The sequence below is a fragment of the Apis mellifera genome, linkage group LG11, assembly GCF_003254395.2.
Source record: "Apis mellifera strain DH4 linkage group LG11, Amel_HAv3.1, whole genome shotgun sequence".
In the NCBI taxonomy this organism is placed as follows: Eukaryota; Metazoa; Arthropoda; class Insecta; order Hymenoptera; family Apidae; genus Apis; species Apis mellifera.
Genome location: NC_037648.1, coordinates 13,844,473 through 13,867,945, shown reverse-complemented (window position 1 = coordinate 13,867,945; position 23,473 = coordinate 13,844,473). Strand labels below are relative to the sequence as shown.

General features: G+C 39.0%; 3 protein-coding genes and 1 long non-coding RNA gene across 5 annotated transcripts in view; 2 read left to right on the top strand and 2 right to left on the bottom strand.

Annotated features, from left to right (window-relative positions):
- The window catches only part of LOC552619 (homeobox protein onecut), a 63,080-nt gene extending 55,740 nt beyond the window's left edge, over positions 1 to 7,340 (top strand). The window contains exons 5-6 of the mRNA XM_026443704.1: positions 320 to 435; positions 6,534 to 7,340. Of these exons, the coding sequence (XP_026299489.1) occupies positions 320 to 435; positions 6,534 to 6,743 (326 nt within the window). The 3' untranslated portion in view covers positions 6,744 to 7,340. The remainder of the gene's footprint in view (positions 1 to 319; positions 436 to 6,533) is intronic.
- A 9,622-nt stretch (positions 7,341 to 16,962) lies between these two features.
- LOC410254 (glutaryl-CoA dehydrogenase, mitochondrial) lies at positions 16,963 to 19,504 on the bottom strand. The gene is made up of 8 exons (XM_393736.6): positions 19,278 to 19,504; positions 19,085 to 19,117; positions 18,458 to 18,832; positions 18,201 to 18,330; positions 17,880 to 18,108; positions 17,588 to 17,817; positions 17,365 to 17,525; positions 16,963 to 17,272 (listed from the first exon to the last, which is right to left on the bottom strand). Exons 1-8 carry the CDS (start codon positions 19,339 to 19,341, stop codon positions 17,199 to 17,201), a joined length of 1,296 nt encoding a protein of 431 aa, XP_393736.3. The 5' UTR covers positions 19,342 to 19,504; the 3' UTR covers positions 16,963 to 17,198.
- Positions 18,828 to 20,521, top strand: LOC113219133. Its single transcript, XR_003305788.1, has 2 exons — positions 18,828 to 19,420; positions 20,392 to 20,521. It is a non-coding gene; the product is annotated as an uncharacterized LOC113219133 (long non-coding RNA).
- LOC408310 (caveolin-3) lies at positions 19,661 to 22,872 on the bottom strand. Of its 2 annotated transcripts, XM_006566492.3 has the most exons (4): positions 22,475 to 22,872; positions 20,877 to 20,965; positions 20,448 to 20,627; positions 19,661 to 20,116 (listed from the first exon to the last, which is right to left on the bottom strand). In XM_006566492.3, exons 2-4 carry the CDS (start codon positions 20,961 to 20,963, stop codon positions 19,919 to 19,921), a joined length of 465 nt encoding a protein of 154 aa, XP_006566555.1. In that variant the 5' UTR covers positions 20,964 to 20,965; positions 22,475 to 22,872; the 3' UTR covers positions 19,661 to 19,918. The 2 variants fall into 2 exon arrangements, with proteins under 2 accessions (XP_006566555.1, XP_391861.2); XM_391861.7 differs by lacking the exon at positions 22,475 to 22,872 and having other exon boundaries at positions 20,877 to 21,248.
- Positions 22,873 to 23,473: the final 601 nt, after the last annotated feature.

Genomic DNA, 23,473 nt, shown 5'->3' with positions numbered 1-23,473 from the left:
CCTCCTTCCTCCCCCCTCCCACGACAGTGTTGTCGGTTTTACGCTGTGAAAGGGTATGGCTAGTCGAGAGGATCACCTCCCCTCCCCTTCTCTCACCTCGCCTTCTTCACACGGCCTTCCTTTTCTCAACCGTTAATTAGCAATTAGTCGTCGAGATTTTCGACTTTTATTTCAAAATCGTTTCCTCTTTTTTTTTTCTCTCTCTCCTTCTTCTAATCGATCGGGATTTTAAAAAATTCTTTCGCGATCTATCCTCTAACAAGATGATAAAAGATGATCGAGATTGGAATGAACGAACTTATGAATTTAATTTTTGCAGCATGCAAGAGGAAAGACGAGATGGCGAACCAGGCAGAACACCAACAGCCCGCCCCCAAGAAACCGCGCCTGGTTTTCACAGACCTTCAGCGCCGTACTCTACAGGCTATTTTTAAAGTAAGTTCTTGTATAACTTAACCTGCGTTTTTGATCGATACCTGCTAACGTTCTAACCTCGTGTGTTCTCGATTGTCTCCTCGAATTTTATATCTCGAGCCCCCCTCCCCCCTTTCTTTAATAATAAAAATTTCTGTAATTTATGTACAAATTATACAAGTATAATTTATTACACAATTATATTAATATGTATTAATTTGTATATAGATCGAAAATTTAGTATTCAACGTTAGCAAGGATAATTTCGATCTTGTAGAAATTTTGAGAGAATCCGCATTTTTTCTGAAAAATTTCTACTTCGTACATTTCCGCAAAGGAGTTTTGCTTCAGACCGGGCTATCGAATCAAATATTCCTCGACGATTTTATCCCTCCCCCCCCAACGTGAGAATTTCGACAATTATCGTGTTTCCTTCGAACGCGCGAGAAAAAATTCGAGAACGAGCGAGTGAATTGGCGGCACGCTGTTTTAATGGAGGGGCCAATTGGAATGACAACGGTGGTGAATTACGATAGATGGACACCGTGTAACCGGTGCCGAATTCCATCGGGACGCGATAAAGGGGAGTCGAGTGGTTTCATCTTGAAACGGCCCTTTGATTCGCTTGGGAAGGGAGAATTTCGATCGTTTCGATACATACGAGTTAGTTAAAATTGTAGAAAAATTGTATATGGAAATTTTCGATGGATTGATTTTGATCGAGGAGTGTATTCGAAGGCAGGTATTTATTATGTATATAAATATCATCGAGAAGAGATCGAATTTGGTATTAATCGTCTGCCGAGTAATCCGTGTATTATATTATAAACGGAATAGGGCGGAATGTGAATGAGACCGTGACGCGATCACGGAGTATTTTAGTTTACGATTAACCCTTTGCAAACGATGAACCCATATATGCGTTCAGTGTAAGTTATCCGCATAACCGATCGACTCACGTATGCGTTAGGCGAAAACAATCGAGAGAGAGAGAGAGAGAGAGAGAGAGGCGATGCCCTCGGTATTATGGGTTCGGTTCGTGACTTCAACCGACGATACTTTTTTTTTTTCCTCGATGAAAGAGCGAAAAAAGAAGAAAAAAAGAGAGAGAGAGAGAGAGAGAAAGAAAGAAATGAAATAAATGTTTCGATTCGACGGATAAATGCGTCGCTAGCGAAGAGTTATATGCCCGCTATAACGTAACAAACTTTATTCTCACGCGTTTCAACAAAATGTGCGTCCGTTGTTCAACGGTAACAATTCACAGTTTGCTTCACCCGACTCCGTATAATAGTCCGTTTAAAAATACGAAATCATTCCTACGCGCTGTATCTTCTTTCAATCGCTCCGATCGGTCAAGTAGGGATCGATCGATATTTCATTACCTTCTCGAAAATTTAATACATTCTGCTCGAATTGTGTCTGATTTCGAAATTCGATGAAAATAATCGAAGAGAGAAGGAAATATTATATATTTAATACCAATGAAAATATTAATTAAGATTCAAAGAGTATATCTCTCCTTTTTATACTTTGTTTCTCGAAATATATTAACTCGATTCCTTTTCTTATCTCTCTCTCTCTCTCTCTCTTTTCAAGCCGCGTTCTCAGAGCGCATTATATATGAAGAGAGGCTGATTTCTCGTTCGTGCACGCGGAGAAAAACGCGGGAGAAGGGGTGGGGAGAGGGACAGCGGGACGACGCTGGGAGGACGTCGAGGCTTTTCAGCCGTGTCAGGCGCGTAAAACCCGCCTCGATCGATCCGCGTTGAATAATTTCGCGGCCGATTCCTTGGCCGCGCGTTCTTCGATCCGAGTTGAGCGATCATTCGCCATTCCCGAAATTCTCGTCCCGTTCGACGGAAACTTTTCAAAGAAATTTTTCGTACGCATTTCTCATTTTGAGCGTCACTTACGAAAAAAAAAAAAATCTAGAATCAAAAATATAATTTATCGTCGATTAAAGAAAGATTCGTGCGATTCGTTCCTCGTTGAAAAGAAAGAAAGAGAAAAGAAAAAAAGAAACGTTTTTATTTTCTCCCTAAACAACAATAGCCGGCAGCTTTATATTTTATCCGCGTCTCGTGGTGGTGGCGTCTCGTCGCTGGTCGAAGAGCTGCTAGAGGAAAGGAGAAGTCTGTGATGACGGCGCGGAATTCGCGACTGCTCACTCGAAACCGTCGATATCGCGGCCATTCGACTCCATTCGCAGTGTAACATTCTACAATCCTCGAAAGGCACGCCTGGTAACAAGTTTCGATTTCTGCTCGAGAAATCGAGCGTTGAGAAACCGAACCGAAATTTTTCCTTTTCTTTTCCCCTTCTCTTCCGAAATTTCGTCTCGCCTAGACGACCAGCGACCCCTCCCCTCTCCTTCCCTAGAAATCAAGCCAATCGCGAGGAAATCGCTTCTGCCCTGTGCGTTTCGCTTTCCGCGACTCGCTCTCGATTACGATCGAAATTGAGCGGCCGGATTAAGTTTGGATTTTAATCAAACGAGCTTTACATTAGGCTTGATTAGGATTTGATCAAGGCTCGCGCCGTTTCTACATTAATATAATTCTAATCTATCGTTTTATTCGATATCCGTGGCGGGCTGAATTAGTAAACGAGAGTCTACCGTTCGATGGATTTAAATTTGATCGTAACTCTTATATATATATATATATATATATATATATATATATATATGTATATATAGATCCATAGTAACGAATATTTCCATACTTCCTCTCGCCATTCGATTTAATAATTCGAAGATATATTTCGAGATATTCGAAAAAGTTCGACGGGAATAAAATCTACTAAAATTTTTTTCTCCAGAGAGAAAATTCGAAATTCCACGAAGAGAGAAAGAAGGAGGATCGAGTTAATTTCGAGGAGGGGGGGAGGGGGGTATGAAAATTTCCTGCGTTCCTGGGGAAAAAGGAGGGGAAAAGAGCGGTTGTTCCCACTCTTTGGAACTATGCCAAATAGTTGGCGAATTGACCTTAGCCCAGTTAAACGCCACTGCAACGAATCTTTCTCCGATTCTATCCCCCCCCCTCCCCCGATTATACGACTTTTAAACTCCCTCCTCGATCAGCCACGCGTGATGCTCGACCATCTCTCACTCCCCCCCTGACTTTTGAACATCACGAACTTTTCGAAACACGCGTTTCTTTCCACTCGACTCTCCCCCCCCCTCTGAACTAAATTAAATAATTAAGAGAAATCAGGTGTATCTATTTATTTATTTATTTATTTTTTAAATTGAATAATCGTGGAATAATTCGAATATTATTTAAATATTTATGTATGGGAAAGAAAGGGTTGAGAGAGAGAGAGAGAGGGAAAATAATTTCAGTCTTGTTTTTCGAGATCCACCCTTCGCCTACCCATGACACGTATGATGCAACCCCCTCTCTCGGTTTCTCCAGGCTCGCACACTGGGGCTGTCAAGGAATAATCACGATCCTCGCGCCGATAGTGTCCCGTATTTCCAACAATTGATACGCCTCTCCCCTCCCCTCCCCGTGCACGTAGACGTAGAGACCTTCGTTTCGTTGCGTTACACGTTGCGGTAAATTACACCCAGGACAGGATATCGATACAGTTCCTTAAACGTCTACCCTGTCCCCAAGTTGCGCAAATGCGAAGTAATTCCACCACAGATCTTCGCTTCGTGTTCTTTTGAAAAAAATTTCGAGTCTAAATCTCTCCGTTATATCCAAGAGATTCAAAATTTTCTAATTCTAATAAGAATATTAAGATTGTAAGTAATTCCCCTTTGACCGAACGATTTCTTCGTGTTTAATTATAATATAAAATATATATATAAAATATATAATATAAAATATATAATATACTATAAAATTATTTTAAAGTTATTCAAGTAATTCTACCAATCTTCATTTTAGTTTATAAAAAATTTCGAATTTAGCCAGAGAGAGGAAAAAATATTTCCTAATGATATTCGTAAGACGTAATTCCCCTTGATACGATCTTCTTTCTCGTTTTTTATCGTATTCTCGCCCTGTTCTCGCGATTGCACTTCTTTCGATCCGATATGATCGAAGAGAGAAGAAATCGAAATTTTTTTTTTAAAACCGATTCCCGTTTCCCGCGTTAAACGCGTTAATTAACGCGTTCGTGGTGCACGCGCATCACGGTTTGTAATAATTGTTCCTTCGAGCAATCGATACCTTCTCCCTCTCTCTCTCTCTCTCTGCTCGCTCACTCGCTCTCTATATAGCTGCTCTGTCCGTGTTATTGATCGACCTACGTCGAGTAAGAAACGTCGCGTGGGAAGAAAGCGTGCCAGGCCAGCGTTTACCACATGCACGACAAATGTTTACACACGTTGCTACGTTCGTACGAACCGCGGTTTTCTTCTCCTCCTTCTCCTTCTCGCGGCTCGTACTTCCTTGCCTCGTGCACAAGGCAGTAGGACAAAGTGGATTCCGAAAAATATCCTTTTCTATCCTCGTTCTTTTCTCGTACTTGGAAGAATGAGAATAACTTGGAATTCCTTTGGATCTTTCCTTCCAATAATCTTTTTAATCTTTTTAACGAAACTCTAACTATATATATATATATATTATATATATTAGATTGTATAGAAAGTAATTTCATTTCTTCACACGAGTGTCGCTAGTCGAACATTTATATATATAGATGTATATAGATGTATATTGCGTTGTACGAAAAATAATTTCATTTCTTCACACGAGTGTCGCTAGTCGAAGGTTTTATCCAGCCAACTTCATTCTAAACCGTGCTGTTATTACATATTTCGTGAGTTGGCATTTCATGGTGGTTTGTTTATAAGAAAAATTCGTTCGATTCTGTGCGCGGTTGTGTTTTTCGTGCGTGATAACACGAGATGAAAGACAAAAAGAAGCATTTTCGACATATTGTATCGTTTTTGTTATCGAAAAGGTAAAAATGCTATTCAGGCGAGTTTCGTTCTCTTTCGACAATGAACGAAAACGAAGACGAAATAAAGGCATCGACGAACAACGACTCGAGAAATCGCTACAAGATCGAATTCGATTATTCACGATGGCGTAAAAGAAAAATGAAATTACTTTTCGACGAACCCATTAAAATATCGATGCGATCCTTCGATTCAAGAAAAATATTGACATTCTTTACGGAGAATAGTAGTGAATTCACCGTTATTATTAATTATAAACACGAGAGATGCGTTTATGGAATTAATTAGGCAATCGATCAAGTGAAAATACGCGTGTTGCTTAATAAAAATCGAAACGCGTATGAAAAAATAAATTGAGATACAACTCGATGCAACAAGAACGGATAGGAATAGAAAAATTGTAGGTTGAGTTGGGAGGATGAATATTTATTTAGCGGAGGAAGAAGTCAAAGGGAAGAGGGAAGTAGTGGGCGCACAAAGGTTTCCGTTCGATGCGAAAGGCGAAGAGGGCGTAATTTACGCTCGAGTTTTCCTTTTCTGTTCTTTTCTCCCATTGATATTTATTTATCGGATTCAATTTTTTTCCTTTTTCTTTTTCTTTTTTCGAAGAAAGAGTCGAGGATCCTTTTCAACTTAATACAACTTAAAGAATCGGATGGGGACGGTTATGTGGGCGGTTATGGAGTGGCGACGAGGTTTATTATAGTTTCGTCAGAGATGGCGGAGGGAGAGGGGGGGCAGCTCTGGAGACCCCGAAAGGCTACCTTAAACCCTTGGCAAATCTCAGAAGCTAGCATGAATATTCATCGATCCAGGAACTCTGCTCTGCAAACAAAGTGCTTTAAATTCTAATTCGGTAATAGGTTGCTCGAAATTCCTCGGCCCCCTTAAAACGCGCCTTTTAAAATATTCAGTGTCTATGAACTGATGAATTCCTCACCATACATACATACATACATATATATATAGCTCATTATTAAACGAATTAAATAATTCGTTTAATCACATCTAATAGCTCGACAGATGAAAATTAATATTCGAATATTCTGTCACTCGAGCAATTTCAAACGATCTTAAAGTTTTCCTCGCACGTTTCAACGAAAACTTTCTCTTATTCCTCCTCGCGTCGGATCCCGATAAAAAAAAAAAATCCGCTTTTCGCTCTTGTTGACCAACCATTGTTCCCACCGATTTTTTCCAGGAGACGAAGAGGCCGTCGAAAGAGATGCAGGTGACAATCGCTAGGCAGCTGGGCCTGGAGCCGACCACGGTCGGCAACTTCTTCATGAACGCTCGACGCCGCTCCATGGACAAGTGGAAGGACGAGGATCCGAAGACCGTCGCGGTCGAGGAGGGGCAGCTATCGCCCACGATAGGTATCGGGCAACGGCAACCAAGCGACGTTTTGTGACACACGTCCGACCACGAGGAGTACCACGACGAGTCGCCCGAGGAAGACCTCCCCTTCTCGTAAGGGGGTCGCGGATTTCGCGCGCGACGCGGCGATTATCACCACTCGAGACGCTCGACTGCTGACCTGGAACGTCAGTTTTCGGCCATATATTCCCAGTTTCCACTCGTCGCCCCCCCGTCGTCGTGGGATCGCGGGCGCGCGGGGCCCCTCCCCCTCCCCCTCCCCCCAAAAAAGACACGGAGAGAAAGAGAAAGAGAGAGAGAGAGAGAGAGAGAGAGAGAGAAAGAAACGGAGAAAGGGCAAGTCACGTCGACGTAGCGGGGATTTTACGTATATATAAATATATATATATATATACATATTCGAATTTTTCTCCCCTCAAAGGGGGCCTAGCTGCCTAGATTAACGATTCGTTCGTGTATATATATATATATATATATATATATATATATATATATATACATATTCGTGGATAGAGAATTTTGAGGGGGAGGGGGGAAGACGGATGTTGTCGCAACACGCTAGGTTTCGCGGTTTACGTCCTGTTGAGTGGAAGGGGAAGGGAGGGGAAGAGTGGGGGATTAGGAAAGGAAGATAATAGTTTGCAAATGAATTTTTTCCATATCGATTTATTTATTTCTCGTTCCAATTCACTTCCTTTTTGATCGAGTTAACCGAGTTTTGTTTTTTTTCTTAACTTTCACGCGACTATTTCTATAATATGTATATATATATATATATATTTGAATCGATTTTTATATCTCGTTTCGATCTTTTTTTATCATTCGATTTTGTTTCGTGAGCGATACAATGATTAAGAAAAATAATCGGTGTGCCTCGAATACGATTAAGATACGGTGAAAAAAATTGGTGGGGGGAAAAAATAATTTTTCTCCTCGAACTCTCGCGCTCGCGGACCGCCCATATCCACGCGTTCGTTCGAAAGTATCTTCGCAGGAGTGGGGAGGGGGACGAGGGGAGGGAGGACGGAGAGAGTGAGAGCGAGCGAGAGCGAGCGATAGAGAGAGAGAGAGAGAGAGAGAAAAAGAAGGGAATATCGTGCGTCATTATCTTATAGCCCCTTTATAATACCTTTATAGAATATGTGCACTGTGGTCACTGTGATATAATTTTTTAACGAGACGAGAGGACGATCGAGAGACAGACACAGCCTTGCTCGTTGAATATTGCAGTTATAATACACGTATATATTGAAACCTCGCTACGTCCCGACGCATCACTCTCGAGAAAAAAACACACGAGCCGAGTGTGTTCCCCGACTCGATTCGTATATATATACATTTCTTTTTCTTTTTTTTTTCTCGTTCTTTTTTTTTTTTTTTTTTTTTTTTTTCTTTTCTTTTCTTCTCCTCTTAAACGATTCGAAACAATTCGGAAGGAGAAAGGAAAGAGGAGGAAGGAAGAGGGAAAAAAGAAAATATATATATATATATGTATATGTATATGTATATATATGTATATATATATATATGTGTGTGTGTATCGCTAGAAAACCACGTTCCAGGGGGAGGGGGGGGCGTGAAATCGAGCATCGTGGGGTCGCGTCGAAGATCAGGGAAATCAGCGTGGATCATCGATCATCGATCAGCGAGATTTCTTCCCAATTTCCCTCGACTCCTCGTTTTCTTGTTTCTTTTTTTTTTTCTTTTTCTTCTTCTTCTTCTTGTTCACTCGTTCCCCCGGGAACTTGGTGCCATAATTTGCCATATTAGGGAGTAAGAATGAACGATTTTCTAGTCCACGCGTGTCGGGCCGGTCCACACGATTTATATTATTATTATTATTATTATTATTATTATTAATATTATTATTATTATTATTATTACTGTTATCCTTTTCTTTTTTTTTTTATTTTTTTTTTTCTCCTCTATCTAGTCAAAATTGCAAGAGGCGAGTTCTCAAGTTCTCCGATAATTAATTAATAATTGATTGGGCGCCTTGGACGATTGATTCGGGATCGACGGCCTTCCTCGAGTAAAAAAAAAAAAAAAAAAAAAGGAAATAAAAAGGGATGATGAGCCCTGTGCCTTCGTTCTCATGCGCTCGATCACGCTCGCGATGTTGTTGGTTTTTAAGAGAAAAAAAAAAAAAAAAAAAAAAAGAAGAATGGGGGTGGACTCACCCCTGGAATAGAGGGAGAGGAGGGTGGTCGAGCGCGCGATCCCCTCGCGAGGCGAGAGTACTATACGCTTTTTAAATTTTTAAAAAGAAGAAGAGAAAAAGAGATGTGCGTGTATGTCTCGCCTTTCGTTTCGAGGGGAGGGGGAGGGGGAGAAAGAGGAATCGCGAGGGGAAGGAATAAAATCTGGATCCGATCGTATATATATATATATATATATAATTCTTCTATATTTTCTAAAGGAAAAAAGAGAAAGAGAGAAGTTTATCGAGCAAGACCGTCGTATAACGATTATTCAAAATGTCGAACGTCGTTGAAACGGATAAGAATATAAGAAGCGAGGAGAATAGAGAAATTTGTTTCCCTTTCTACCTTCAATTCTTCCTCTTCTCCTTTTCCCCCGTTTTTAAATTTAACCAAATTTTCCAAATTTATCTGCCCCTTTCCAAATCAAAAATCAGCGACGTTCGCCAGGGGGAGGTGGTGGGGGTAAATTCCGAATCGAAAAATCGGAGGAACGTAGTTGAAAATGGAGAGAGAGAGAGAGAGAGAGGGAGAGAGAGAGAGAGAAGAAAGGGAAGGAAGGATCGATCGATGGTCGAAGAGAAGGGTATACGTATATATATTTAAAAAAAAAAGAAAAAGAAAAAGAAAAAAAGGACTCGTCGTGTCCTCGTTGGTCGCTAAAGAAAAACACATTCCAAGAAACAACAACCCATCGAATTTACCAAAAAAAAAAAAAAAAAAAGGAAAGAATAGAGAGAGATAGTGTGAGAGAGAGAGAGAGAGTGAGAGAGAGAAAGAGAGAGAGAGAGAGAGAGAGAAACAAACGCAGAAACGCTTCGTTTCTCCTCGTTTACCACTCTTAATCTGTACACGTACAGATAGACACACATATACATACACACACGTACACATACACACACCAAAGATATACATATATACATATAAAGATACTAGAGAAAAAGATACTAAGTAGTTTAAATACCGAATAATTAAATAATTAACGCGAGAGGCGTGAGGAAAGGGGGATGGGTGGGTGGGTGGGGATAGACAAAAGAAAAAGAGAAAAAAAAAAAAAATGTGGCATCGTGTCGAGGGTGCACGTGCCAAGTGATATATATATTCTACGTATAATGTTAAACGAACATTGTATATCAGAGTGGACGCTGTTTTGCGCGAATCGACGAAGAAGAGGAGCAGACGGGAGCACACGGAGGCTGATCGTTCGAGAGAATTAGTGCGGGTCTCTGTCTGTTCGCCGGACATTATATTATTATTATTATAACGCGAAAGATATTTGAACGCGGCGCGCCGAGCGTGTGTGTGTGTGTGTGTGTGTGTGTGTGTGTGTGTGTGTTTGTGCGTGTGTGTGTGCGCGAAGCGGAGCGAGACTATAAAAACAGCGGAGAGATAACAAAAATGGGAGAGAGAGAGGAAGAAAGAAAAACGAGCGAGAGCGAGAGAGAGAGAATTTGAAGTTTAGTATTATACCGCACTCGAAGTATCGTACCGCAATTCGTGCTGTGCTATTGTACATATTAAAGAAAGAGAGAGAGAGAGAGAGAGAGGAGGCGGTGATGATTTTGGCAAAGATGGAGGAAAGAGGAGGAGAGTAGTTTTCGCGTTTTCGCTCGATTGCACGCGAGCCATTCCCTCGCCGAACAACAATTAATTTTATTCGTTTGCGATCGAGGACGTATTTAGTTTAGTGTGTTACCGCGTGTTACGCTATTCGATTTGTGCGGATCGCATCGAGGCGGACGTTGCATTCCCTCGTTCCGATGTCGTCCAAGACTCTGGACGAGAGATTTTTTTTTTTTCTTTTTTAATTGGAAATTGAAAAATGAAAAAGGATGATGCAACGATCCCGTCCCCGTTGAGATTCAGAGATCGTGTAAAGGGAGCGAATATAATTGTACTAGTCTAATGCTAAACTTAATTTCCTTGGTTTAAAGAAAAAAAAAAAAGAAAAAAAAAAAAAAAAAAAAAAGAAAGAAAAAGCGTCCGATTCCGTAGAGAAATTGTAGAGGAAATTGTCCCCGTGTTCTTGTCCCGCGTTCTTTCGGTTCCGCGCGATCGACGATTCAGTTTCTCTCTGGCTAACGAATGTGCAAACTTTGGCATGCAACGAGAAAAACGAGAAAAGGATGGATGGATGGAATAGGGTCGATCGTTTTCGAAAGTCACCGCGAGAGAATCGTACCAAAAAATGATTGAAGAAAAGAAAAGGAAAAAAAAATAATAATAATAACGATGACGACGATGATGATGATGATGAGAAAAACGGAAGCGTGCGTCGATTATAAGATCATATATAGTACAAAGTAAACATATATTATTGTAATAACGGTTTAATTAACTATAAGGGAGAGAGAGAGAGGGAGAGAAAGGAAGAGAGAGAGCGCGCGCGCGAGAGAGAGAGAGAGAGAGCGTCGCTGTTTTCACAACACACGTGTGAGAAACGTTGCGCTGAAATCGTGATACACGTTTGATTCTCCGGGTTTCGATGAATATATATATATATATATTTGGTTGCGTGTGCGTCGTATTATTGGAGAAAGTGGATCGTGATGTAAAAAAAAAAACAAAAAAAAAAAAAATGATGCATGGATAATGTACGAGCGTCGAGTTTTCATGGAAGTTTCCTCGTCCACCTCGATATTTCACGACACCGCGATCGAGAATTCTTGGGATGGAAGGATGGAGAGGAAGATGATGATGTCAATGTATGTTGTATCACGCGCACGTCGAACGTCGAGCTGGAAATTAATATCCACTTAAAATGAGAAAATTAAGTAATTCAACTAGAAACAGGCCGAAGATTATAAAACAGATGGAAAAGTTTTCGAACGAAGATAGTTGTGAGCGATATAATATTGAACGAGCCAAGTTTTCCAAACGGTCGAGAAAGTCGATAAAACGGAGAATGAGGATACCGTCGCATCGTAAGAAAGAAAGAAAAAGAGAACGCTCGCGTGCACGGTTGGTAAAACAGGAGGCGAAAAGAAGATGGCGACCGGGAACGGGAGAAAATCGTTGCGGTTCAATCACGTGGTAGATGTATGTGGAAAATATCGGGAGAAACCGCGGGAAAGGGGTGAAAGAACGCGATGAGAGAACCGATATGTACGATAATTCTGTAAATACGACTCTAATTGCGATTTATTATTGATTAATTACGCTCGCGATCGCGGACGATAATTATTATTACTACAATTATTATTATTATTGCCAGGAGTATCATCACCATTTACCACTCGTCACATTTGTCACTATTATTATTACTATTACTATTATTATTATTATCATCATCATTATTTATATTATTATCATTCCTATTATTACTATTATTATTATTATTATTATTAATATTATTATTATTAACATTATTATTATTATTATTATTACTATTATTATTATTTCGATTTTTACCACTGTAACGAAAAAGAGAGAAAGACAGAGAGAGAGACAAAAAAAAAAGATACCATTGATTATCAATATAAAAAAAAACGTACTGTAAACGCGTTCTTTGTTCAACGACGATGAGATGTGCGAAAAACGGATGGGATTTCGACGGATTTTTCGTCTGTTGGGAGAATTGAAAAAAAAAAAAAGAAAGAAAATAAGAAACGAATCGGATTGAAGGACGACTGAGAACTAACAACAACGTGGAAAATTTTTGAACAGGTGGCGGGGAGGACGGTTAATCGTAGAGAAATTTTCGTGGGAGAGGCATACGTGAATAGGGACACACGCACGCTAAGGTGTGTACATTCCATAGAGCGCGAGAAGAGTTTAAAGGAAAGAAAAAAGGGAGAGGGAGGGATGTGGTTAGGGGAGGGGGAAATAACTCCCGTTTAAACATAAAGCAAGAACATAGTATATAATTATATATATATATACTATATTATATATATATATATATATATATATATATATATATATATATAAATATACAAATATACAAAATAGTATATAATTATATATATATATATATACTATATTATATATATATATATATATACAAATATACAAATATAAATATGAATATATAAAAAATATAAATGAATGATATATTATATATATATAAATATAATTGCCATTTTCAGGCAGGGGTTAGCTAGGTTTTTTGGGGTGGGGATATCCGGGGCTGGGGACATCTATAATTTAGCGTAGCCAGATATACACCCCCAACGATCAAAAAGAATGGGGGTTCGATCGTCGATCGATCCTCGGTGTTGATCGATCGACGATTGTTAAGTTCAATAACACGGAGAGAGTGACAGAGAGGGAGAGAGAGAGAGTGTATGCGTATGCGTGTATGCGTGTGTGTATGTATAAATCGCGAAACGACAGAGTAAAGGGGAAAAAAAAAAGAAATGAAACGATGAAAGAATCGAAAAGATGAGGATATAAATAAAAGGTAACTCTAATGATGATTCTATTTATATAACACTTGTTCGCGGTGCGTGGTTACCTCGTCTCGAATCCGACGATCGACGGACGGTGGAAACGAGCGGCGGAGAGAGAGAGAGGGAGAGAAAGAAAGAGAGAGAGAGAAAGAGTTTAAGTTAAGAGTAGAAAAATGATGGTAAACTATGTAAGGAGGAAGAAGGATAATAATAATAATAATAATAACGAAAGAATAATTTCGACGAGCATGCACACACCCCCCCGACGAGACGAAAAAGAATATACGGGGGCGGTGGAAATGTGGGGGTGGGGGCCTGGGCGTACATTGGAAAAGTACTCGAGAGAGACGTAGGCGAATGAACATATTATAAATATAAATATATAAATATATAAATATATATATATATATATATATTAAAATGCAGAAATAATAATAACGATAAAGAAGGGAATTAAAGGAGAGAGAAAAAAAAGAAAAAAAACCAACAACCAAGTAGAGACTAAGAGAATCTATTTCCGGGTCCGTGTGTGTATACGCGTTTTTTTATATTTGCAACACAACGCGAAGTCGCGCGCGCGAGTTTTAAATCGAATAAGGAACAAAAAAGAGGAATAAAATAAGATGGCGGTGGGGGGAAGGAAGAGCGAGGGAAGGAAGAGTGGTTGGAGGAGATTGGGAGGGGAGTAATGGAAACGAGAGCGTAGCCGTGGAAGAAGGAAAGAAAAACAAAAAAAGGTTAGTCCTTGGACGCAGGGGGAAGCGGGGATTGTTGTTGAACGTTTGTTGGATGTTACGGACGAATGCGTGTATGTGTATATGTGTGCGTGTTAAGCGATATATATATATATATATATTATATTATTACATGGCACGCGTCAAGAGATAAAGAGAGGAGTAGGAGGAAGAGAGAAAGAGTCAGGCAGATAATTTTTTGTGTCTTTTTTTGCTCTCTGCTCGCATTTCGCTCGCGTTTCTAGATATGTAATAATATATTTCTGTTTCTATTCTCCTCGAAATTACTTGTCTTAAATTACGTGTAGCAAAAGCAAAACAAATTTTCCACTTCTTCTTCGTAACACCGTATCCGTTTCCACACCGATTTTAACCGATGAATTTAACAAAGAAAGAAAGAATACGATTTATTGGTCGAAAGAAATTGTCGATTCGAAAAAGATATAAATAAATGATATTTATAACTTGATGAATGAGCGAATTGCGAGTAAATCGGAAGAGGGAAGGGAGGGGGGGAATAGTCCGAGGACCGCGTTTTTCACGAACTGAATATCAGCTACCAGTTTAATCGAGGCGGTGAGAGAGGAGATTCATCAACGGCGGAAGGGAAGAAGGAATGTCAGGAGAGAGAAAGATAGAGTCAGGGAAAGAAGAGTGAAAAGAGGACGGGCGAACGGTTCGTACGACAATAAGGTATCGATTAGTTAATCAGAGATGAAATAATGTAAAATACAAGTGCAAAAGCAAGTATACATTATTATATTTATTATAATATCGAGTCGGTTCATCGTGTCGGTTATCTCCGAGCGACAGAGAAAGAGAGAGAGACAGAAGAGGATGGTCTCGAGAAATGGTCGGAATCTTGATGGAACGAGCGTATTCTCTCTTTATATATATACATATATAGTCGAAAGAGAGAGAGAGAGACAAAGAAAAGAGGGGATTTTCACGAGGGACGAGGCTCCTTTTTTTTTTTTTTTAAAGAGTTCTCTTTAAACGCGAAAATGCGTTGCGCTGTGAGGAAACGAACTCGCGGAACGTTCTTTTTTTTTTTTTTTTTTTTTTTTTTTTTTTTTCTCCCTGAAGCGGAAATCAGAGAGGCGAAGACCGCGAAGCTAGGACGAAGCGATCGATGGGACAGAAAAGAGTGGAACGGGAGGATCGAGCAAGAGTGGAAATGGAAATTTCTCGATCCCTCGCTTCCTAGCGGCGAGTTTCCTTTTTTTTTTTTTTTTTTTTTTTTTTTTTTTTTTTTTTTTTTTTCTCCCCTCGAAAGAGGACGACGAGAGACACGGCTGGAATCGTGCGATGACCGCGATGATCGATCCCGATCGCCGCGTGCACATACCAAAGGATCGTAGATTTTACGCGAGTAAAGATGAGTAAAAAAAAAATAATAAAAATAAAAACAAAAATAAAAATAAAAATACATTATTTATTGTTTACACTTACGTATTCAATTAGCGAGTGACACACACACACACACACACGAACGACACACGTACATACACACGTACAATACACGAATACAAGGAATGAATGGAGAGGAGAGAAAGTGTGCGCGAGAGAGATAGAGCGGAGGAGTGGTTCACGAAACCAACCTGATCGAGGAAATAGCGTTGATTTTTTTGCGAATAGAGAAGAAAAATAGGATGAAAATAGGAGTGTAAATGTACGGAGAGAGAGAGAGAGAGAGAGAGAGAGATATAATTTGTAAATGATGAAATCGAAGTTTCCCGCGTGGATCTCGATCGTGATCGGTGGGATCGACCAGAGGTTAGTTTTTTTCTTGTAAGTGACCAGTTTGTTAGCGCCCTCTCGCCGATCGGCCGATCGGCGATCGAGAATTCGGTTCGGTTGAAAAAAAAAAAAAAAAAAAGAAAGAAAAATTCGAACGAGTGCTTCTTCTTCCCTTCTCGTTGTTGTCTGATCGTGAACGGGGAGAGGGGGGGGAAAAAAAATCGAAAAAGAAATCGGACGATCGATCGGGCGGGAAATTCGAATTCAACATAAAAACGGAAACGTGTAATTGTAATGTAAAAGAGAGAGAGAGAGAGAGAGAGAGAGATACACAATACGTTTGTGGCGGCGAAGGGGGCGATTGTAAACTACTGTAAACTACGATGTTACTACGTTTTACCAAGAGCTTATTGTAGTCGAGAACCATTTAAAAAGAGAAAAATGTGAAAAAAAAAAAAAAAAAATACCGTACACACTCAGCGACACACAGGGACATGAACACACGTATATATATATATATATATATATACACAGCGACACACAGGGAAGATAATAATAATAATAATAATAATAATAATAATAATAATAATAAGGGGAGGAGAGAATGATGGGGAGGGGAAAAAACTGGGGGGGGGGGAGTTGAAGAACCTTGATGTCGAGGGATGGCAAGAAAAAAAAGAAAAAAAAAATAAAAATAAACCAAAACCAAACCAAACCAAATAAACCAAACAAACCAGACAAGATAAAAATAATGCAAAAAAAAAAAAAAAAAAAAAATACAAAAAAAAAAAAATGGTAATTGAGTGTAGCACGAAAAAAGAAAAACTTCTTTACACTTTTGCACGAGACGTGTGTTGTACTTAAATTAATTATCATTGACATATGTAATTAACGTTTTATTACTTAGCAATTAAACTTAATTTATTTATGATTAAATCGGAGTCGCTTGTGTTGTGGCACGCCCTTGTCGACGAAGAAAAAAAACCGATCTTCGAGAGGATCTCGTGTGTTGTTTTCGAAATCGATCCTTCTTTCGAAATAGAGACTTTGAATAGAAAGGAAGAGGAGGATGAAAAAAAAAAGAAAGAGAAAAATGTGCAATTCGACAGTGTCGAAATAAAAATTAAAGACCAAACTTGTAAGACGATTCGAATGAAATCAAATCTTTTCGATTCTTTTTCATTATCTTTTTTTCTAATTCTTTTTTTTTTTCTTCTTTTTTTCTCTCTTAATAAATTCAAAAACACTTTGTTCTTATTTTACTCGTAATCATCCTTCTTTATATATATATATATATCTAATTTTTTCCTTCTTTTAATTCGATTTATCAAAACTAATAATATATAAATGTACAATCTACGTATAAAATAAGTTCGTATAAAAATAGATATATAATATAATTGTGAACGATGAACAAATCTCTTTACATCTCTTTACCGAAGGCCGAAAGGCCGGTAATCGCTCTGCCGAGTATCAAAGTGTGGATATTATCCGTACCTGTGACAAATAATATTGAAGAAAAATCTCGTTTCGTTCATTTTCCCAACTGATTATAATATCACGATCGAAAATAATTTTTTTTTACGTACCTTCGTAAGTGACAACACTCTCCAGATTCATCATGTGCCTGATAACGTGATACTCGTCGGATATTCCATTGCCACCCAACATGTCTCTAGCGTTCCTCGCGATATTCAGAGCTTTCATGGCAGAGTTCTTCTTTATCATCGAGATCATCTCTGGAGTGGCCCTAGAAAATTATACAAAATCTATCGATTTTCTTCGATTCAATTTATAATCAATTATCATTACTTGTTCTCGTCCTTCAGCCTGCCCACCCTCAGACAAGCTTGAAGGCCAAACGAGATGTCGCACATCATTTCGACCAACTTCTTCTGTATCAATTGATTAGCGGCCAACGGCCTTTTGAACTGTTTCCTGTGCAGACTGTACGCTCTGCTTATGTGCAGGCAGGCCTCGGCCGCGCCCAAAGCGCCCCAAGCGATTCCGTATCTGGCGTTGTTCAGGCAGACGAACGGTCCCTGTACGGGCATTTCTTCAAGGGTGAGGGCTCCACGTTACACCGAAAACTTTCAAAACTTACTTTGAGACCTTTCACGTTCGGCAGCATATTCTCCTCGGGCACCTCGAGGTCGTCCATGAGGATCATACCTGTGATGGAACACCTCAGAGAGAATTTACCCTTGATCGCCGGGGTGATCAGTCGATTCCCCTCGTTCTCCTTCCTCTCCACGATGAACCCCCTCATCTCGTCGTCCTCCACGGATTTCGCCCATATGATCATTATATCAGCGATCGGAGCATTCGTGATCCTGAATCGAAAAGAACGATTGACCTTTTTTTTTTTTTTTTTTTTTTTTTTTTTTTTTTTTTTTTTTTTTTAGAATTATTCCAAAGAACCGACCATATCTTGATTCCAGACAATTTGTAAACTTTCTTTTTGGAATCGTAAACCGCCTTCGTCTCGATGGATGAGGGATCGCTCCCGTGATCGGGCTCCGTTAATCCGAAACAACCGATGTACTGGCCCGATACTAGGAAATAAGAATGAATAGAATTTTAGATATATATATATGTATTGTACAAATGAAATGGAAAATTAAATTATTCGAGAAATTTTACAGAGGATCGATTTGAATTGAAATGTCAAGAGAAACGTACTTAATTTCGGCAAGAATTTTTCTTTTTGCGCATCGCTTCCGTGAGCGTCAATCGCGCCGGCAACCAAAGACGTTTGTACCGACAGAGCGGATCTGTACCCGCTGTCCACGTACTCGATTTCCCTTGCGAGCAGCCCGTACGCCACGGAGGAGACACCAGCGGCCCCGTAACCCTTTATGGTACAGCACAGGATGCCCAATTCGCCCATTTCCCTCATTATCTCTTTGTGGAAGATTTCATTCCGATTCGCTTCGACTACACGTGGCAAAAGTTTCTCGCCGCAATAGTTTCGAAAATTATCTCTGATCAATATCTCCTCCTGCGTCAATTGAGACTCGAGATTGAACGGATCTTCCCAGTTGAAGGAGTTGTTGACTGTTGGTAAAATTTGAAAATTTAAGAATTAGATTTATTAGCGTTGGATTATTATATTATAGTTAGGACAAGTTCTCGTTTCAAGAGAAAAATTAAATTTAACGTGATTATATTCGAAACACGTGGCGCTCGACGATCGATACGTGGTGCCATCTAGTAGCGAGTTGGAAAACTCGTAAACGACAACAGCATTTTACGTGAGAGAAACGAAGTAAATATTATCGTGAAAAAAAAATATCGTTAAAAACTTACCTTTATCTCTGCCAGTAGACGATAGTGAAACTTCTGATAATTTGAATGAATCACTGATAAGAACAATAATAGTAAATAAATCGTGACACGTGCTTTTAAAAAATACGTAATAACCAAAATCTATTTGTATTCGTGAAAGAAAGGTTATAGATCGCGATCATTTTCTCTCGGTATAAAATAAAAAAAAGGATACGTCTCAAACTTGTGCAAGAAAATCCATTGTATTTCGGTAGAAATCTTCTCGTGAGGGCTGCCATGTTCCTAGTCGACAGAAAACTAAGTTGATCTTGGCGAGTCGCATTTTATCTCGTGCTGATTTGACCTCGCATAAAAGTGGTAAACTTGATACCTCGATTGTTCTTATTTGTTTTGTTAAATTGTTTCGTCAGAATCCAATTTACATATAAATTTATATGTATGATATCAGTAACGTATCTAATAGGAAACAGTACCACTAAAACTCATCCAATAAAGAGAGATTTAAACTTTAAATTTAAATATCACGATGGTAAAAAAAAAAATTTCGAATTCCATATAATCAACATTGATAAATAATATCCGCACAACAACAGTTCTTAGAATGTATTTTATTTACAAAAATTTATAACAATAGATATATATTATTATTTTAATGATTCAAATATATATAATATAATCAAAGATTAACCAGTATTTTTCACTACTGACAATTCTACACCGTACAACAATTAAAATTGCAATCACGGGATAGAAATGTGAAAAACGATTGTTACTGGAAAAAGATAGGAGAAAGATAGAATATTTCATGGTGATGGTTATCGATCGATTCGAAAGGCACATTTGACTTTATCGATTCTACACCACGAGGATATCGTCCTTCTCGGCCGGACCATCGGGCAATTTCTTGTTGAATATCCGAATGTTGTGAAACAGATAGCCAAGGGACTCCATGATGGGACGCACGATGCCTTGCGTGACGACGCTGAGGAAATTCCTCGTCGCGGCGCAAGTGATCTTCCAAACGCGGAGACACGGTGCCAAACACCAAATATGCTAAAAATTCGTATAATATTTAATCCTTCGTTTTTTGCAATCGTTATTTCTATATAATTTAATACGTAAATCGAGATATTAGATTTATATATTTAAATTATTAAATGTGAAATAGATTCGAGATTGAGATTAGGTTAGGTTAGAATTTAATTTTTTCGAATTATTGAGAAGAAAAAATTCTCAGTCCAAGTTGAAGTTTGGCAACAAAGCGACGACCTACATTTGCAACAAGTCGAGAATAATCGTAACGATCGTTGCTCGGTTGTATTGTGCAGAGAGGTTAGGAACAGCATCGATCGGGCATAAATCGAGAAAAAGGTCGTCGACTCACCTGAAACGCGAGGCAGGCGAAGGTGAGACCGAGGCAGAGAGAGAGAAACGGGGCGATCAGGACGGAGAGGAACACGTAACAACATCTTCTGGACAATCGGAAGCAGTGACCGCTCAACCGCCACGCGCACTCCGGGCTTCGTATTCCTTCCGGTTCACCGATCACGTCATCCCACATCACCTGTACACCAATACAATAGCAACGATTTTTTATATTTTTTCAAACCAAGGAAAAATTTCGTGGATAGAATTTATTTTTTTAATTACATCTGAAGATTCATAAAAATTTACATACCTTTTTTTTAAAAACGTCATTCAATGTACATTCCCTTTTAATTAATTAAACGAGTTCGCGTGTTTCACTCTTATATGTAAATAAATTCTTTCTCTTTAAGAAAAAAGAATTTTCAAGGAATATTTTTCAACATACCTGCAGGTGTTTGTTCAAACTGTTCGGATCCCTGTCCTCGAGTTCTCCATTGCTCTCATCCCCGGTCGAGGATTCGGGCTTCTCCATCCCTGGAAACGGGAAATTGCCACATTTCGGTACAGAACACTTGAACATGGCTCTGAAACGGTCCAACATCCCGGCGGATTTGTATTATCCGAAGACGAGTCCAAGCCTATTCCTCGAACGAGCTCGTGCCAAGTGCGCCGCCATGGCGGAAATACGAGGACGGAAAAATTACGATCCATAAGAAAACACGTCATTGATCGTGGACACGTTAAATAATACAGTAACGTGGTTTAGCAGTGTCAATGCCAGGATCGCTGGCCTCGACTTGTTGAACGACTTGGTTTCTCCCCCGGGCTCAGGGTGGTTTGCAGACCGGTTCACAAAGGCTGCACTTTATCCATACGTATACGTCATAATATTGTGTTATCGATTACGCTGCGACTTGCCGCGTTTATGCGACTCGATATTTCGCGTCGCTTGTTTATCGCTGTTTTTATCGTCGATACGTGGTTTGGGGTTGTTTGAATCGAGATTTGAGAATTATTGGTAAATAATGGGAATTGATCGAGGTTTGAAGTTGTTTGAACAAGTTTGAATCGAGAGAATGTGCAAAAACAAATTTGTAATTGCGATGTTTGAGGTTGAATCGAAATTGGAAATTATTGATAAATAATGGGAATTGCTCGAGGTTTGAAGTTGTTTGAACAAGTTTGAATCGAGAGAATGTGCAAAAACAAATTTGTAATTGCGATGTTTGAGGTTGTTTGAAGAGGTTTGAATCGAGATTGGAATCGTCTCGTGATGATTTCGGGAAGTAGATTTGACAATTATTGGTAAATGGGAATTGTTCGAGGTTTGAAGTTGTTTGAAGAGGTTTGAATCGAGATTGGAATCGTATCGTGATGATTTCGAGGAGTAGGTTTGACAATTATTGACAAATAATGGGAATTGCTCGAGGTTTGAAGTTGTTTGAACAAGTTTGAATATGGAAAAAATTTATAATTGCGACGTTTCGCGGCGTAACGTGCGATTGTAAATACAATTTGGATTATGAATTATAAATTGAAACGGCGTGAGATCAATTTTTAATGGAAACCAGGCTCAATAGGGAAAACACGTTCGAAAGTATCGATCGGTAAGTAGAGATTGTCACGAGAATCCCGGCTCATTAATAATGCAACGGGATACTTTACATTGAACACCTGCTTGCTCTTTCCGTTTCCTCCAACTTGTAAGTACAATTCGCTACTTTGTTTTCTCGCCCATAATCGACAATTCCAGGTTAAAAAAAAGAAAACTGTTAAATCACAACTATAGATATTTCTCTTTGATACAACTTCTTGTTGTTAACCACGACATTTGAATAATTTTTTTTTTAACTGTCAGGATCTGAATTATTATTCCAATAAAAAAATCAATCTTGTTTCCTTATTAATTCGAAAATAATTTTATTTTCCATCGTTTCTTCGACGAACGAATTTCAATTCTCAACAACCGACACCACAACACTCCTTTCTTTCCACGCCAATAAAAATTCACCGTCCCCTCTGAAAGGGGATGGAAATACTCACTGGACTCCCCGTTCGCGACTCGTGATCCCCTTATCTTGGCTGCTCGTGTTTTCCAACTGGGTTCACCAATTTGCCGCCAACCCTCTTCCCACCTTCACACGACGTTCCCGTCCTCTCGATCGTGCAGGTGCGAGGATAATCCGCGACCCACCGGCTGGACAACGGTCAGCGCGGCTGCGCGACCCTCTTCAACCCTCTTCTACCCTTCGCGCGACGCATCGTGCAACCACCCCGACGAAACGAAAGTGAATGGCCCGTCGCCTGGGGCGCGTACGATCAAAACGCGACAAACCGTTCGATAAAAGGGACCATTGGGGAGGAAACAACCCTCCTCCCCCGCGAGCAGAGGGTTGTCGAAGACTGGTAGAATTCTCGATTTATTTTTTTTTTCTTTTTCTTTTTCTTTTGACGCAGTTGAACTTTTTCTTCTTTTTTTTTTTTTTCCTTTTGACGTAGATGAATTTTCTTTTTTTTTTTTTTTTTCCTTTTGACGTAGATGAATTTTCTCTTCTTTTTTCTTTTTCTTTTGACGTAGTTAAATTTTTTCTTCCCCCCTCCCCCTTTTGACGTAGATGAATTTTTTTTTTTTTGCTTTTGATATAGTTGAAATTTTTTATTTTTTCCTTTTTCTTTTGACGTAGTTGAACTTTTTCTTTTTTTTATTTTCCTTTTGACGTAGATGAATTTTTTTTTTTTGCTTTTGATGTAGTTGAACTTTTTTATTTTTTCCTTTTTCTTTTGACATAGTTGAACTTTTTCTTTTTTTTATTTTCCTTTTGACGTAGATGAATTTTCTTCTTTTTTTTTTTTTATTTTCCTTTTCACATAATTAAATTTTTTCTTTTTTTTTTTCAGATTGGAAAGATCAGGGAAATTTTGATGATTCTTTTCTTTCGAATTGTGGAATTATTTTTTTTCTTTTTAGAGATTTCACGATCCTTCGAGTGTGAGTTATAGAATTTTTCTTGTTATTGTTTGAAGTTGGAAATTTTCTTTTCT